Below are 18,782 nucleotides of genomic sequence, written 5' to 3'. Positions count from 1 at the left end.
TCCTATCCAGTTCCTTACTGCAAGCCTTCACGATTTCCTTTTTGCTTCTCTCTCCTAAATTTTATTGCAATTAGAACGAATAGCGTTTTGGAATATTTGCTTGAGCGCACTATTAGCATAATCTATAGATAATTTGAACGCTAGCCACTTACTACTACCACTGTTACTATCTACAATCATGATTTTAGGTAAGAAATCGAATGCCGTTGTCGTATTGTCGCACGTCTTTAGTCCTATTTTGACATGTACATTTGACAAGTAATATTTTATTAATATAATTGACTTATCTAACGAAATATCTCTGTACTGACTATATGACATCTTCTACCGATTCTCTGTACTTGATTTCAAAATTATTTTTAACTTTTTTATTTTTACCTGTTAACTATTTTTTTACTATTTTTTTATATACATATACTACATATGATAGTTATAATATATAATAATATATATAATATATAATATTAAAAATTTTCTGCTTTATGACATACACGGAGAGAATTTTCTCTTAAAATTTACCTTCAAAATCTAATAATTGTGTGATAATGTGTGACCTCGAGAAATTTTACTATACTTTTTAGTAAAATTTACTATACTTTTAGTAAATTTTATTGAAAGTATAGTAAAATTTCTCGAGATTACACATTATCCCACAATTATTAGATTTTGAGGGAAAATTTTAAAAGAAAATTCTCTCCATGTGTAATTAAACATATATTTTGTGTCAAGGAATATTTATATATTATAAACATATTTTATTAGTAGTAACATTTATATAAAATAATAATTAATAAAACGTACAAATAAAAATTAATAAAATGCCATTTTTTGAATTCGTTAATAAGAAATTTTTTCATAAAAATGTTTTAAAAAGAATTTAAAATAAAAGATATAATTTTAAATGTGCTTATAGAAATAAATGAAAAATACTTAATGCTAAGCAATTTCAATACTTTTTTTATGGTAGAAATACTAAAAACAAATCGGTAGAAAACGTAATTTTAGATGAAAATTTATATACTTAGTAAATAATCAGTCTATCTATAAATTAATAATTTTGATATAAAGATATTTGTTAAATTATTTGAATGAGGTGTGTGTCCTATAACAAATAATAAGGAAGTGTAAATGTAAGAATCATAATGAAAACTTTAAGAGGAATATGTTAACAATAAAACAAGGACGAACTTTTAGCTCTTCGAGCTTCTAATTATCTTATTACAGCTATCGAGACTGAACTTCCCTCTTCGTAGAGTTGAAACTCCTTGCTATCGTTGGTACTTTGGAGCCGAAGTTTGTATCTTACTTCTATGTAGAGAACGCGTTTGGAATTTATTACATACATCTACGTAATTCAGGAAGCTTCGGTCGTTGAATTTCACGATTCGGTTAGCAGTTCCATTGGCGTTGATTGAATTGCTTGCATAGAAATCTCCACTGCATATTCTTATCTTTTCTGTACAATAAAGTGAACGTTATCTGCAATTTAAAATCGACAGTAGTATTAGTATAAAACAGCAATACATTGAAATACATTATTTATTTATGTATTATAGAAATGACATATGCGCAAATATAATTTTCCCTTCCTACATTTTTTACCATTGTGTTATTTTTTTATATACGATCAAGAAAAAGTTATTTAGTACTTTCCCAATCGCTTATTTGAAATGTTATTTAAATAAGACGATTAATATTTTATATTTCGTTATAACAAGTGTTTTTTAAAGTAAACATTAAAAAAACTTTTAACACAAAAATTGCAACATAATATGTTAACAATAAAGAATATAGTTTATAGAATCATATTGAAATTCATACGACCGAAGATGCTTTTGCAGTTGTCGTATTGTTTAGTAGGAAGCTTCTTTGAGAGATCTGTTGCAAAACTGAGTTTGAAATTACAAGCCCGTAGCATTGACTCTTCTGGCAGGTGTAAATTATTTTATTCAATTACAACTTGGCTGCAATCTGTATGGAAATGGCACTTGGAAAATTATCTAAATCTAGGAATGTCAATTGTAACAATTAATTTAATAAATTTTTGGGATAAATGTATTCATATGGTGAATAAATAATATCTTGATAAAACGGATTTCTGCTTCTGCAATGCCATACAGTTTGCAGTTGGTTCGATGTGATCAATAATGTAAGAAGATATTTTTCAACTCGTAGGGCGGGGTGAGCGCAAAGACAGCGTCATGGAGATTCCTGAGAGATTTTACGATCGAAATAGCGAATCCGACGAAGACGAGAAATGGAGGTACGCGATCCATCTTGCGTGACAAGTTAAAACGGATCAATCATTCTATTCTATTCACATTTTCGATGTGTTTATTATCGATCAATTATGCTTTATATCATCGCATTATTGTTGATATTTTAGTTCAGTAATCATACACGCAATGATAAAAGAACGGATGGAAGCTTTGAATCATTCTACATTGATATTCATTAAGCTGAATGTAATTGAATTTGTATGACAGAACTTTTGTTATTACAGTCAGTCGACGAGAAATGAAAATGGCGTCGATCTGAAACTAGGTCGCGGACAGTTGTTGCCGAAAGGATTCAAAATAAATAGTGGTAAAATATCCGTTCCAAAAAAAAATCCTACAGACCTCTTAATTAGTTCTAAAACAAAATTCATTTTCGTAAATTCTAGGTTTTATTTTAGTTTCGATTTGTGCATTCGATTTAAAAAATATTATTTTGAGTGACTTGAAAAAGTTCTTTCTATATAAATGTACTTAATTACAACAATTTTACTTAATTGCTAAATTGTAGATCTAAAGCCGCATTAATTTTTTATTTATTAATGTCCACTTTTACGAATGTCGATTAATTTTGCTCTCAGTTTAACTTATCTTTTATCTTTTTAAATTTTAAGAACTAGATGAGTAGATCTCTCGAATATTTATTAATTTTTATTGAAATTTTTCTCAAGTTACATACACGGGCGAGCACAATTTTGCTTTTGCATCCATTTTGATTGTGATCGCAAACATTGCAGGAACACAGAACGGCGAAGTACAACTGGGCTTCTATATATGCAAGGGAACTCTCGAGGTCGAAGTTATCTGCGCGAGAGATATTTGTCCCGACGAGAAGGAGGAGCCAGGTAATTTGAGAAGCGTGCCTCCTCTCTTTGCCGCTGTTAATTTCCCTCATTCGAGTTATTCGTTCCTGTTTGTAGTTACTATAAAATTCTCGCAACGTAGTACCTTTGAGATCCTCCCGGCTATCTATCCTCGCGCGAGCGTTAATTCCGTAGCCGTTACTTTTACAGAGTGCGGGTGTTCGGTCTTGATTATTCATGCATTACTTTAGCGTTTAGAAACAAATTTCCGAGCGAGCGTTCAACGCGCTAGTTAATCGCTATGACCTACATCCGCTAACTTGTTGAGGCTTATTAAGGTCAAAACTGAAGCGAAACGAACGGATAACATTTTTTTCACGAATATTTTAAAGATAACTGAAAGCTATTAATTTAGTTTTTTATATTTTATTTTGGTAAAAAGATTTAATAAGAGATTTACAACAATAATACAACTTTCCTATCCTTTCCTTCTCTTAGAGATCTTTAACCGGTTTTACTTTTAAAAGAGATAAAATTAATTATAAAAAGTTGAATGTCTCTTCGATTTATGTCTTTAATTGGAAATTCGCACAAGAGGAGAAACTCTTCTTTTTACTCACAGATAAACTAAAAATATTAAATTTCAAGACCATTTTCCAAAGTATTGACGGCGAAATTTTTATCCTTGTCCGTAGATACTTACGTGAAGACGTACTTGCGAGAACGAGACGGCGACAAGTGGCTGCAGAAGCGCAAAACCCGTGTGGTGCGACACTCGAAGACTCCGCAGTATCGGCAGACGTTGAAATACGGACGCTGCGACACCACGCAGGGCAGGCACTTGCTGGTGATGCTGTGGGAAAAGAAGCAGGGCTTCGAGAGCAACCAGGGACTGGGTGGAGCCGAAGTGGATCTCGATCTGCTGCCACCGAAGGAATTTATCTTCGATTGGTATCCGCTCTTCCCGATCCACACCCTCGGCACGCACAACGCGGACTCGCCATGATGGCTAAGGGAAAAGTGGGCCCTCGAGGCTGGCGAGCTCGACCTCAGATTGAGCCTTTTGCTCAAGGACGAGGGCGAGTCCGTCGTCAAGATCATCTCTTGATGGAAATCGTGGCTGATCACGTGGCAATTTCGGCTGGCTCGAATCCAACGCGATCTCGATCTCCGCGAGGCAACGGCAGTCTTTATTATTACAACAAGTCCTTGAGTGTAGCGACGAGGCTCACGTTGTTCCAGAAGGCAAATGAAGTACGCGTTCGATGAAGTTTCAGTCTTTTTGTGTTGTTGCGACTTTTCATTTTATGACTTATATTTAGAATAGCGTGCAGATAATATTCAGAAGAACTTTTATTTCATTTAATTAATAAAGTTAAATTACGTTATACACAAATATTAAATATTAATCTACATTCATAATTGGCATTAAGTCGATTAATGTATTTTAATTGTTACTCAATCTGAAAATGCAAACAAATAAGTAATGAATACATCTGTTAGTCGTTCGATGATTTATTAACATTTGTAAATACCATACAAATGGTTGAAGAAAGATATATTTCTAAAATGGGATATTATCGTAATTTTGTAATAAAAAAAATTTGCCTTTTTCTTTTAATAAATAAAATTAAAATAAATGTCGCGGAGCATAAAAAGACTTTAGATTGCTCATCGCAATGTGTAAAATGATTTTCAAAAGTAATATGATTAGTTGGTAACACGGGTCGATCATACGTCGTATGACAAATTTGATTGAAAGAAAAAGTACGTAGCGTATAACCGGAAGACAATCAACTTCAGAAGGCTTATACAAATTGTTCAAGAAGACAATCAATTTTAAAAATTGTAAAGATATAACACTTCCATTGAATTTACGCTTGTGGACGTCAGCGTCAGCGTCGTCGCGTTTTAACTCGGCGAGATGAAAGAAAAACAAATACGGTAAGGAAGACAGATTCAAGAGAACTGAGTTCCTTCGATTAGCGCCTTTCGAGATCCGCGAATGCTTTGTCGCGGTGATTTTAGCAATAAAGGTGTACCTGTGTGCAAGTCTTATTCGCACGAAGCAGCAGGGACAAGGAATAAAAAAAGGTATGGAAAGTTTATTTTTTGACGATTAACTACAGAAGCAAGTATTGGAGACAGCCATGTATCCTGATGAAATGATAAGGGTCCATTTTTCCCGAAACAAATATAATGATTGACAAGAGAGTATATAATAATGTCGACTGTGCGAAACGAAACTCGATCGACATCTGCCGCCGGCGGTGGTCTCATCTGGTTGATCCAGTCAGTGATTCGATCGAATTTCGTACGTATTAATTCAAATATCGATACTTAAGGGTTAACGGGGACATAGATTCCCCGTCTGATCCTTTTACGCCGACGAGACGCTTTCAGGATTCGCGTTTCTATTCAAGGTAGATATTATTATGGATTTAGAACATAGAAATTTGTAGTTATATACATAGTAAATAATTATAATCCTTTTATTCTTCCTTAATAATTGATATATATATTTTGAATTGCATTCACTTCCGTTCTTGCATTCTCATTATATATAAATATAAATTTGTACAAATATATTATATTAACGTGATAACGTAAATTATAAAATATGCATTATTATAAAATAATCTCAAACTATAAGGGTTCAGAATTTTTTTTCTGTACACGTAGCGCGTTCCAAAAAAGTGATGACTATGGGAAAAAAGAAAACAGAAAACAGCCGAATTAAATGGAACGCCTCGATCGGCGTAGCTATTTAATGCTTTAACTATTTAATAGACAATCGTTTCAAGGCTCGCTGGCCGAGCCGATGACATAAAAAGATGAGTAAGTAGCTCGAGGTGGTGGCGAGATGAGCGGATGAATTCCCGGAGGTAAACTTCGCGGCCAACTTGAATAATACCCAACCAAACTCGGTGTTTAGAAGTCGCACAATTTTTGTAGCTCGTAGACTGATAGCGGGACGTACAGGCGGATTTCTTCGACGTATTCCCAGGTGTAATACTGACGTCCCGTTTTGCCTAGCGTCTCGAGAATCACTATGACTCCGCGAAGCAAGTTTGATTTGGCCACGAGGAAAGAAAGAAAAAGAAAAAGACAAGAAGTTGACAGAGATAATGCAGGAGGATGGGACGTGCGGCGAAAAAATTCTAACACGAGCTTAAAATCCATCGCTTCGAGATGCATCACGATGATTCTCGGGGACGCGTTAATGTGAATGTGTTTAAAAGTCCTACAATGTCCCGCGACGAGATTAGGGACATAACGGATTGTCCAGAATTATTGCGCTTACCCCGCCCGAGTAATTAGTGATAGGTAATAAACGTGATAATATCGTAACAGAATTAATTAATAATCCAGCAGCATTCTCACGAATTATGATTCAGAAATTTACTATTACGCTGAGTGTGATACGTGCACAGACGGGAGGTACTTAATGTGATGTATGTGATGTATGTGTATAGCGTGAGGCTCACGGCATGCATATAAATCACACAGGAAACAGACGAGATAATGCATCTATATAAATATATTATATATTATTACAATCCGCGGGGAAAACTGTAACGAAGGATAATCAAAATGTACATGTGTTTAACTGATACGATTTAAGGATAAATTACGGTGTCACTGTCCCATATCATTAAAACTCGGTGTTAACGATGTAGATGTTTAAGGGATGTCAACGAAAGTTCAATCGAAAATTACTTATTTTCGCAAAGTCCTTTGAAAACGAAATTCCTAACGACGGTATGTAGATACGCAGTTCTTACGTTAGTAATATTGTTTTTTCCGTCTGTACGTTTTTGTTGATTCCTTTTTAAAATATTGAATCTCTTATAAGATATCAGACCTTGACTCTTTTCTTACGAAAGTTTTTACTTGTTCATTATTAACGTCGGATCTTTAAGATCCAATGGTTTGACAACAAATCTTGCGATTCCTTTGAGGATTCCTTTGCAATCTGTAAACGTGCAAGCGAAATCGCAAGCGCCCAAGCATTCGAAGAAAGTAATTTTTTACTTAAAACACACAGAGCGGGAAAGCATCGGCCCGAAAAAAAAACGAAGAAAAAAATGACATTTTAATTACGGTTGTGCTGTTCACATACACACATCTTTTATCGATTTTATCGCTACATCAGTCTTTCGCCTCAAACGCCAGCGACACGCCTCGCAAGACTCATAAACGAGACGATTGTGCCTTTGCGAGGGTTACGTCGGATATATCGTAGAAAAAACAATGTTTCACGAGTAATCGGCCTAGAAAAAAAATCCGATGTCATAAAATATAAATATTTGATGACACAGATTCGAACTTTGCTGTAAAACAAATTATTCATTACTTCGTACGTAATCTCATACTTGTATTTTATAATATGTTATACAATATTCGTATCTCGTGATCTTACGCATTCGCCAAAGTCGTTAATAGTTTGATTAACACGCAGCTTATAATGCGATTAAATTTGTGAACTTTTAAATACTAATTCAATTTCTTCACAAACGATAAGTTATGCAAATCGTGTGAAAGAAACAGAAAAATGTAAATTCAAAAAATGAAATTAGCAGACGACGAAAAACAAAAAGTATAAGCGAAAGAGATATTTGTAGTGAAGGTAAAGGAAATCGGCGAAACTTTCGACAAAAAAATCACGAATTAATTCAAATATATGCATCATTTCATCGAAAGTTTCCTTATATGAAGATTATCGCATGGACAATCTTCTCGTACGAATGCAATCATCTGTACTTTAGACGGAGGACTTCTCTCCTTTGTAAGTAGCTGTGCGCATTCTAAACAAGTTTTCTACTAGCCTTCGAAGTGACCTAACTATTACGATCGCGTTAGCGATATCGTTATCGATGCCATACTATTACTATCTGCTGCTTGTTCTCTCTTGGCTATTCTAGATAAATTAATAAAGCAGCGAAATTTATATTTCACTGAGAATTTATATTTCGTAGCAGCACTAGTCTTAAATTATAGTGGTGAAATTACAAATGACAAATTAATCTTTTGTTCTTCAAGTTATTATTTTATCATTAATTGATTAAAGCAGATCTATGTCATTCTCTCTGTGTTTAGAAAGATATTTTTTATAATTCTTATTATACTATTACCAACTTTTTTTCTCTAATTAGTTTTTAAACTAATTTTTTAATTAAATACTTATATATATTTCTAAGTTTAATGTTTCATTATTACATCTATTACATAAGTAATGGCATTATATTTATTTACACTTAAATAAATATGAATAATATTAAATTTGTACTGCAAATATAAATGTACAATTATATTATATATTGATATTTATGTTATCCACGTATTGAAAAAACTCTGAAAACAAAAGATTAAATAAATCGAGTCCACACTCGAACATAATACTTTCTCGCGCGTATCTGAAAATATTCTAGCAGTTTTCGACGAAGTTCGAGTTAATAGTGAAATCCTTACCTTATAGTAAAACCTAGACACGTGTCATTCGCTCAGAAAAGAGCAGCTACGATTTTTCTACGATACAGAACGCTAGTACCTTAATGTAATGCATAACTTGAGTCTGTTTTACTATTGATTACGTCTGATTATGACAAACACATACATATACACGAAACACACACACACATACACACACACACAGACAGACGGACGGACAAACAGATAAACAGTCAAACAAATACATACGTGTACGCAGATACATTGTTATCAAACTTGACAATCGAAACTATTAATTCAAACCTACGCTATGGATTTTTAGAAAATAATATCTATTTATTATAGTTCTACTATATATACTATGGGCCGTATGTAAAATATTTCTAAAGATGATTACATCGCTAATTATTGCGTAATTGTACATTCAGTACATTATAAATTATGAGGTCAATCAATCACAGATAGAAACATTTTCCCCCTTCTCTAAAAGAAAATTATGGATGAATATAATAGACTTCCTTCCTCTCCAGATGAGATGGATATATAATTATATGGATAACATTGGCGCTATTGGTCATCTCGTTGAGAACATTAATTAAGAGTTAAACAAGCAATGGCCTGTTCCCTTACATATCTGTGTTGTACTTGTTCTAACGTCTAACTGTAAGTGTCAGGGACAATCTCACGGAAGTGCGCGCGTATCTTCACATGGATCAAACAACAACGGCATTCTCTAGCCTGCGTAGCAGGAAGCGTGATCGCATCAGCGTTTCGGCAATGTACGTAAATTCCCGTTTGAGTTTCTTCAATTACTTGAGTAAAGCTCGCTGTATTATTGATGCCAAAAATTTAGCAAAAGGCAATGCGATCAATCTATTACCTCGTGACGAAACGCTGTGCGAGAAGAACGAAGAAACTAGCCATTTGTCGATTATAATTCTTTTTTTGTTTATGTTTTTTATTTTGGTCATTCACTACCGTGAACATAATGATTTTCATCACTTGTCTGATAATACTTTGCCACATTTGATGAAAAAGGATGTTTCGCGGGAATTTAAGCGATAATGACGATCTCGATCTCCGTTTCTCAACAGGGAATGCTCAAGTACGGCCTAAAACCACATTCGAACAAGTTGCGAAAGGAATGCTTGATCCTCGTAGATGCGCGATTAATAGTGTTATATACGTACACCTGTAAGTACTAGCCGTTAAACTGATGATTTGTAAAATGTGTAATTAAAATGAAGCGCGAGCGGCTTCAAGGGGAGAGGAGAAAGGCGAAAAACGGAATACGTGAAAGATTTTAAACGAGTTACAATAATCATTCGGGACCCAAATAATTTCGGCCGCAGAACAATTAGAGGACTGGTAGTTAAATGTGTTTAGCGAGTAATTAGCCTGCAAAAATTAAATTAAATTAAATTTGACTAGAATGATTCATCGTTAAAAAATATATCTTCTTGGATTAGCAGAAACAGCTCTCGGTCTCCATTTAACCGACTTCTTCTGTGACACCGTTTCGCTCGAGATAACTAGAGATTCTATATACTCTAAAACAATCGAACTGTTTTTCCAATACTCTCCGCCTTTCGTCTTTCTAATATATTATGCTCTGTCATTAGTGACTGTAGATACTTATATAAAATTAGAACTTATAAAATTAGACATGTTAAGAAATTCTGCCATTTTCTCATCAGCCATAGGGATGGCAGTTAGAAAAACGTTTCGCTGGTGTAAGCTGATTTCCTTCGATCGTGACACGTGTTGTGAGCCGTCAAAGTTTAGAAATTTATATACAGAAATTTATTTATATAAATCTTCACTCTTTTTCGTAGTGAATACATGACGTAGAGTGAATACATAATGCACTAATAAAAGTTATTGATATCCGCTATTTACTCTTAAATGAAAATTATATATATCTATACTAAACTTTATTGTATTTATTATCAATAATTATTTTAAATAAGAGTACATATTAATATTTAAAAAATCCATATTTACATATTGTATATATTTAACAGCCTCATTTTTTAAATCTTATCAAGTTTAAATTATACTTATCTCTTGACTGATATAGTTACATAATTTTGTTAATTAAAACTCTGGCATCTGAATGTAATGGCTGACAACGTGTCGAGAAATACTGAAGAATATCAGCGAAAAACAGAAATACACTATGGCCTTTGTAAAGTTCTTGTATAAAAAGGGCAAGTGTGTCGACAATTCTTCTTGCTTTGTTTTATTAGAATTATTAGAGATTAAAATTCGTATAATTTTTATAAGCGATTGCGTGATCGCTCCGCGCTCGTGTATACATTCACGAAAGTGATTGTTCACAAAAAAAGCGCAACAACGGGAAAGACACCCTTAACGTAGTTAAAAAGATGTAGATACGATATGTTGTCACACATATATCAAACTTAATGTGATGTTCCCTGCATGTTGAATGTTGATCGTCACGTATGTGGAGTCACGTATTAGAGTCACAGAGTGTGATAGAATTGCAAGTTAATCAAGAGTATGGATAATTAGCGGTTAAGCGAACTGTGCGATATATGACTTTCTTTCTAATGGTTTTGTGGTGATTACGAAGATTAGTGATTACGAAGCAGACTTAATTATTAATTAAATATTGATTGGTCGATATTGCGCAAAAGTCGTTTCAGAGTCGAAGAAAATTTATTCTTGGTACAACACATAAGATACCTGGGATGATTAAGGACTACTTAATTTATTTTATTTTTTAGAGACTCTATTTATGGATATTTTAAAATACAATATGTAATATTCTTATAAAAAAATTTAAAGTGTAGTTCAATATCCTTATAGAGTTTAAGTCCATTTATATAGACAAATTTGTGTTTACTAAAGTTTTAGCTTTATAAAAAAGAGCTTTAAGAAAAACATGAACAAAAGATTTCCCTTAAATGAACACGATATTTTAATTAAATGCTTAAAAATTTTATTTGTTAGACAAAATTTTTTTGTAGTAATTACAAAATATTTGCACATAATGCTCTTTATATAATAATAATTTTGATTTATAAAAATTAAAAAATATTCTAATGTAAAATAAAAGAATAAATAATACGAGTATTATTTTAGAAGTTTCTCATAATCAATGAATCAAAATTTATTTTAATAATTAATGAATTTATTTAAATTTTAATTAAAGAATTGATCAACAAATATTAAATTAAATCTTTTTCTTTATTTATAAAAAGCAACAAAAAATAACAAAAATCTAATATGATTTCCACAGTTTTTTCTAGACAAATAAAAAATGAAATATTTTATTTAAAGATATTTTATAGACACTAGTGACTCTTATGCATAAAAATCTCATTTTGTTCTGGAATACTTATGTTTTGTATTTAATCTATCCATTATGTAATGATGATAAAACGCCAATCATTAATTATATTTGATATTATATCTAATGATTTCTAATCGTGAGTTGATGACAAATAGAATAAGATTAAGACAAGAATAATAAAGAAAAGGAAGAAATGTAATTAAATAATAACGTAGTAATTATAATAGACATTATTATTAACTTCTTCGGTGGAGAAATGTTGTATTTTTCCATATGTCAGAAGAGCGAGGAAGAAAGAACGAGAGAGAGAGAGAGAGAGAGTTCTATTATAGTACAACATTGTATGTAATATTTTTCTTGAGAAAGTATAGGAAGGACCATCACATATGTATATCTTGCAAGAATGCAAATAGTTTCGATTAGCCAGCGATTAAATTAGAATAATAGATAGATCGTTGATAACATTAGCGCGTTATGCTTCATATTACAAAATTAATTTCTCGAAAATTAAAATTGACTGCTGTGTTCGGTCCTGTTAAGAACGCGCAAAAAAGGTAATATGAAGAGATACATAAAGATAAAGAGTGTCAGAATGACAAAGACACAGTTGCTTTATTACGAATACTTGTGACAGAAAGAAACTAAAAGAAGTTCCAGTTTCTATTTGTCCCTCGTTAAAATTTCGGCAATTGTTTATAAGTTGCAATTGTTTTACATTTAAATTTGTCTCCTTATAAATTTTGACTGTGTCATTGTCTCCTGTTTAATTGATATTAAATTTTAATAAGTTATTCTTTGTTTTCATATGTTGGCCATTATGAGTGCTTGTTTAGTGTATAGTACTAATAAGTTGCATATATATATATACAGATATATATATAGGATTGAAGAATTTGCTGGAAATGAGAAATTCGAATATTTTCATATAATACAAGATACGCGGAAATATTCCGCAGCTTTCTTCGCAAAACTGCAATTGGATCTGTTCGCTTTAATTGTTACATTTTATGCATTTGTCTCTTTCTTTCCTTCTCACTAAAAATCTGTATATACGCTTACTTCATTTGAGATAAAAAAAGGTACAGATGAAACGATCAGGTCTAATACAATGTAATACGATGATAAACTTGTAGTATGTATGCGCGTGTGTACAAGTGTGCATTTATGTAATCTTTTCATGAATTCTTCACTTATTTTCTTTTTCTCGAGAAATTTGTGGATTTGTGCAAATTCTTTTCATTTCATATTGATCTGTTTTTTTACCACACACGTGTAGTATGTATGCGGACACAGACACACACACACACAAACACACACACACACACACACACACACACACACACACACACACACATATGCGAAGGAAAGCTACATATATAAAACAAACGTTAGATAATTAAAAACGTAAAAAAAAAAACAAGATTGAATTACTGCTCGTTCCTGTAATTATCAAAGACATGTTTTGTTCTCATGTAAAGCACATACACCGAAATAATAAATAATAAATATTTTTTGTCGACGTAATTACTTAATTTCATTTCCTCGTCCGCAATGTATGTAAGAGAAAATAAGAAAAACCACAAATAACTTAGATAACTCATCTAAATTAAATTAAATGATAAATACATTTGATGCCAACTTTTTTATTTAAGATTTACATAGATTACAATAATCTCACTATTAAAAGCATTTACTTTCAGTAACAACAAAATTTTTAATAATACTTCTACAAATTTGATAATATTTTTAATTCTTTGGAATGAATACAATCATCCGAAAATTGAAATGTATAATACTTTTTTCTAAAATTTTAAAGTAAAATGAGCAATTATTGAATAAAATATTTTGTAATAGAATTTATTATTATCAACGACAAATAATTAATATTTGTAGTGCCTAATGTATTTGTAATTACAACAAAATGGCACAATGTACAAAGTAATAAAATGCATAATCTACAAACAGAAGACCATTAAAATCATAGACAATAAATTACTTTAAATTTTATGAAATCGTTATAATTTAATAAAATATTTCAGTTTGCAGAATTTTTTATAGTCACTTAATCAATTTCTTTACTGTCTTTGAATAAATTAAGAATTTAAAAAATTACGAATTTTATTCATTAACTCAAAAGTTGCAAAATTGCAAAAACAACATGTGTGTTTCCATTGATTTATGTCTGTAGGATATTATATTTGTATATATACTTGTATATGTACGTATTGCCGCTTTCTATTATGTTTGGAAGGAAAACACATTTCTGCCAGTAACGTTACTTTACAGTCACTCCACAATTCCACACATTTTGCGGAAGGAATAACATTTCTCTCCGACGATTTGGAGCAATAATTAGGAATACACAATTTCTCACGGCTGCAATCATCTCACAGCGCATTTTTACAGTAAGTACATTACTACATCATATGTATACATACATCCGTGCATGATGTCCAAGCGTATACCTAATATTCCTTTCACCACGTTAAAACATGTTACCGAGATACGTAAAATGTCCTGAAAAATAAATGTCACGTCAAGTCATCAGTATCTCACATCCTAATTATTAAGAAACATTTTATTAAATATATTCACATCATATACTCTCTTTTACTAACGTATAATTATTTATATATATTTTATCTTTAATATTATAAGTCAATTATTGTATATATCATATTATTAATATTATTATTTTCAATCAGCGCTATTCTTACAATTATCTTTGCAATTTATTAACTTTTCTTCCATTATTAATAGATATTTCAATTGCACTTGTTTATTTCATAGTGTTTTATCAGTTCTTATAAGCTAAGCACTATGCAGAACGACAATATCGAAGGCTATCTGGCTGCCGTAAATTTGGAAGACAAGACATACGAGTTGGAAGTACCTGATCTCAGTGAACTCTGTTCCGGTAAATGTATACATGATGCGTATTTCAATCAAACCTTGTCGAACGATGCTTGGATCTATTTAAACTCAGATATTAAAAACTTGACTTAAAAAACTATTTGGCTCTTCACGATTTATATTATTTGTTTATATTAAAAGCCGCACAAGACGTGTTTTGAAAAGATATATTTTCTAACATATTAACTGACGCAAATTTTATTTAAAATAAACAAAGATCTTAAATGAGAGGAAAATTAATCCAAGCATCGTAGCCTATGCGGTTGTCGAAACCATTAGATATCATGAGAGTTAACTTAGAAGACACTGTCAGTATTTCCGATTCTATACATTTATTATTGTAACAGTTATGAAAGAATCATTACAAGGACACTTCAATGATCTCATGGTCAATGTAGTTGAATGTCCTAACTTAAGACGTCATCCTTACAATTTTGCCGCATCAGGTACAAAATTTATATTTAAATTTACCTAAATGTTTTCAATTTTGCATACTTTAAAATATTTATATATCGAATATTTTTACATTTCAAGGATTATGTGGTGGTCAGGAAGTAATTGAATTTGGTAATTATAGACATTTGTATAATTTAACAAAAAATATGGGATCACCGAAATCATGGAATTTGCAAAATCTTATACAAAAATACTATGAAGGAAGGAAGACAGATTCCTTTATCATCGGAGAAAGCATGCTTTGTGGACCTCCCAATAAAGAAGTACACATTATTTCATGCATATAGAAATATACACTGATTCCCAGAGAATTCAGAGATTGTTCTTTTACTGTTTCAAAAGAGTGTTTTACTTTAATTTTAACTCACATGTCTCATTATTGTTTATTGAGTTTATTCCATTTTAAGTAGACTTTGATTTTATTATTCTATCTTTATTTTTTATATAAATGTTATTACTTTTATAGTGCATTGTGAATGCGACGTATACGCAACATACTTGGGGATACACATTCAACGACAAAAGCTATTGTACTTTTTTAAACGAAGAAGAGCAAATTGTATCAGAACTTGTGGCTAATTCTCGTTCCCGACCTAAGACTTACGATCTCTATGGCAGCGTTTTCGTCTGTAGTGGCGAACGGAAACCAGTTCTCGAAATAGTCGCCAAAGGAAGCTTTAATTCTAATATGAATAATATGAATATCTTAAATCTGATGGAAGATGCTCTTCATACTAGATATTTTAGTGCTAAAGTCGGTATGAGACAACTTAGTCATATATATTTAACTAATAAAAACAAGTTAAAAGCGCCATAGTAATAATTAATTACATAACGTATCTTAATAACGTGTTTAAATAATGCAGATAAATAAATTTTTTATGCTTGTTCTTGCAGGCTTAAGTGGTGTGCTTCTTATAAATAGTGGAATGATAGAAGCAGCTGTTATGCTCCGCACTTTTACACAAACTCCGTTGACCGAATTCAGCACAATTAATGAATTAAAAACTACAATGAACTATAAATACAATGTTTCAGCACCGGTGACAATTTATAACACAATGTTCAACTTTGACAGAATCTTATTGACTGAAGAGGACGAAGAAGAAGAAGAAGAGAATAAAGTAATATACTTATAATGTTTGTGTGTAAAAGTCACTGTATTATATATTTCTTATGATCTAATCAATCATGGTTAAGTTATAAATTTTAATATTTTTGAATTAATTATTCTTATCAATTTCATGTAGTTTTTAGTATTATATACTATTTATATATAAATACAGTAAATGTTATAAATTTTATACATTCTTTTGCATGTGCTTTTTGTGTTAATATTGTTTGTTCCAAAATTGTTATTTGTAAAAAATTTATAAATTATACATTTTTTTTTAGTTTACTAGACATTATAGACGCACATTTCGTGCGCGCTATTTAGTTTAGGTTCTTACTTTTCAAAAATTGCAATAATACTATCTATATAAATTATTATTTGGTGACTCCGCGATGCAGTCAGCTCAAAGTCAGCGTAGCAAAATAATCGCGAAAAAGCGGTGATATTTCTATAGATTTGATTATCAATTTTCATGCTTTTTTTTAGGAGTGGCTGTGGGTTAATCCAATGACTAATCAGATTTTACCTATATATTCACTGATGGGTGGTCGCTATGTAAGAAATATCACACCTTATATAGAGTATAAAGGCTATTTCACTGTAGTGAAAAAACTCCATCGAGTTGATGCTGAAGTGATATTCGACTGAAATCCGACCTCAGATTATGAATTTCTGCATGTTTTCATATTTAGAGCAATATGGACGATTATTATGAACATCTTTTTCAAGATTTTTATCATATATGAATTTACTTTCAATGAGAATAAGTTCTCATTTATTCGTATTATTATCTTTACATATAATTGTGTAATAGATCCAATTGTACTATTAGGTACAATTATTTTTACCACTTTTACTTAATAAATTATTGCAATTGAAAATTAAATATTTATTGTTTCTTTATTTATTGTTTCTGTGACAAATGTGTACTTCTAAAATTTTATTTTCACATTAGTAATAAGAATAGAAAAATAAATTTACAATTATCGCAAAATTATAGCATTGTTTAAAAGAACAAGTATTCTTAATAATATGTAGCAAATATAATACATATAATATATAAATATTTTCTCAATATACACATATCTTAAGCAAAAGAAGAAATTATATTAATTACATAATATATTTTAAATAATGTGTATATAATTGAATAACAACACGAGATTAATATAATTTAAAGAAGAGATTAATTAAATTTTATTTTTTATGTTATGTTATCAGATTTTTGATATAATTGCTATTTACAATTACTATTACAATTTTTTATATAAAAATAAACAAAAAAATTACAGTTTTTATAAATAGCTAAGATTAAAAAGCTAGGAAACTTATTAAACGCAATGTTAGTATTGACATGTCCCGATTTCATGCTATACTACTTGCCACTTATGGGATAAAAGAAAACTAGAGAAAAAAATTAAAGAATGAAAATATTTGATAGTTCTTCTTTTGTCGAAATAAAAGCTACGATCGCGGATATTAATTACGGTCTTTATTACCAAGAATGTCTAATTTATTAAACGTCTACAATTTTTATTAAGTAAACTACTCATTTAATGAATATCTAAACTTTCCCTTTTTAATGATATCAAATGATTCTTGTACTCTTAAAATTATATTTAAAGATTATAAATAAAAAATTGCAATTTTATAAATAATTGATATAAATAATTTTATTAATGTTTTCTTTAATTCTCTTTACTCTGACTTGTGGTTATAGGTTGCCCATTATTCTATAAACTCAAAATGTATACGTAATACATATATATATATAAATCTCAAATGTGTGTGTGTGTGTGTGTGTGTGTATACATAAATTAAAGTTATAAATATATTTTTAAAAGATATAAGAATTGTCTCTAATTTACATCTTACTGTTAAATTTTGCATTAAATTTATGTACAAAATATAAGGAGAATAAAGGACTTAAAAGTAATATCAAGAATTCTCAATCTCAAAATAATTCTTTCTTTGTATATAATTATTCGCGTTTTCTATCTCATGCTCCTCAATCTTTTCAGACAAGTGACCTTCTATATCTTATCTGACCTATCCAAAAATCTATTTAATTGCTTCGGTGAAATCGAGTGCCGTAAGTATAACGACGTACATAACATTCGAGAATGAAAGAGAGGAAAATTGAAGAGTCATTAAAATCCCCTCTTCGAGCGACCAATGTCACTTTCACCACCTCGCGTTCTGTTACTGATGAATATAAGATCACAAAAAAACCAAACAAGCAGAAATTCGTTATTAATGCGTATAGTAATTCTTTAGATATAATTAGATAAAAGAAATATTAAATTATAAAATAACGTTAGGATTATTAGCCTCTGCAGAATATTTAATTTTTGTCGAAAGACACGATTCCCTGGCAGATCTGTGCAAGTTCTGTCTAATTTGAAAATTAATTCTAGTACGAAAATGAACTCGAGATTTGCCAGTCGTTA

The 18,782-nt window shown here is 30.9% G+C and overlaps 2 protein-coding genes across 5 annotated transcripts in view; both read left to right on the top strand.

Moving 5' to 3' along the window:
* Positions 1-6,186, top strand: part of LOC105840044 (regulating synaptic membrane exocytosis protein 2) — a 162,922-nt gene extending 156,736 nt beyond the window's left edge. For 2 of the 4 annotated variants that reach the window (XM_012686769.3, XM_012686768.3), the window contains exons 20-23: positions 2,176-2,263; positions 2,504-2,586; positions 3,014-3,121; positions 3,775-6,186. In XM_012686769.3, the coding sequence (XP_012542223.1) occupies positions 2,176-2,263; positions 2,504-2,586; positions 3,014-3,121; positions 3,775-4,085 (590 nt within the window). In that variant the 3' untranslated portion in view covers positions 4,086-6,186. Of the gene's footprint in view, positions 1-2,175; positions 2,264-2,503; positions 2,587-3,013; positions 3,122-3,774 lie in introns of those variants that run through there. The other 2 variants (XR_003625753.2, XM_012686770.3) reach the window with 1 other exon arrangement.
* A 1,604-nt stretch (positions 6,187-7,790) lies between these two features.
* Positions 7,791-17,218, top strand: LOC105840043 (ester hydrolase C11orf54 homolog). The gene is made up of 7 exons (XM_028194070.2): positions 7,791-14,254; positions 14,640-14,766; positions 15,110-15,208; positions 15,297-15,481; positions 15,685-15,976; positions 16,116-16,342; positions 16,819-17,218. Exons 2-7 carry the CDS (start codon positions 14,670-14,672, stop codon positions 16,978-16,980), a joined length of 1,062 nt encoding a protein of 353 aa, XP_028049871.2. The 5' UTR covers positions 7,791-14,254; positions 14,640-14,669; the 3' UTR covers positions 16,981-17,218.
* The last annotated feature ends 1,564 nt before the right edge of the window (positions 17,219-18,782 follow it).

The sequence above is a fragment of the Monomorium pharaonis genome, chromosome 3 (assembly GCF_013373865.1).
Source record: "Monomorium pharaonis isolate MP-MQ-018 chromosome 3, ASM1337386v2, whole genome shotgun sequence".
NCBI lineage: Eukaryota > Metazoa > Arthropoda > Insecta > Hymenoptera > Formicidae > Monomorium > Monomorium pharaonis.
Note: the sequence above shows the minus strand (reverse complement) of the source record. Positions and strands in the feature narration are given on the sequence as shown.

Excerpts from the sequence above, each read along its gene's own strand:
- LOC105840043 (XM_028194070.2), top strand. The coding sequence starts at position 14,670 with ATGCAGAACGACAATATCGAAGGCTATCTGGCTGCCGTAAATTTGGAA. Across the intron at positions 15,209-15,296 it reads TTACAATTTTGCCGCATCAG|GATTATGTGGTGGTCAGGAA; the intron begins GTACAAAATTTA and ends TTACATTTCAAG. Across the intron at positions 15,977-16,115 it reads ATATTTTAGTGCTAAAGTCG|GCTTAAGTGGTGTGCTTCTT; the intron begins GTATGAGACAAC and ends TTGTTCTTGCAG.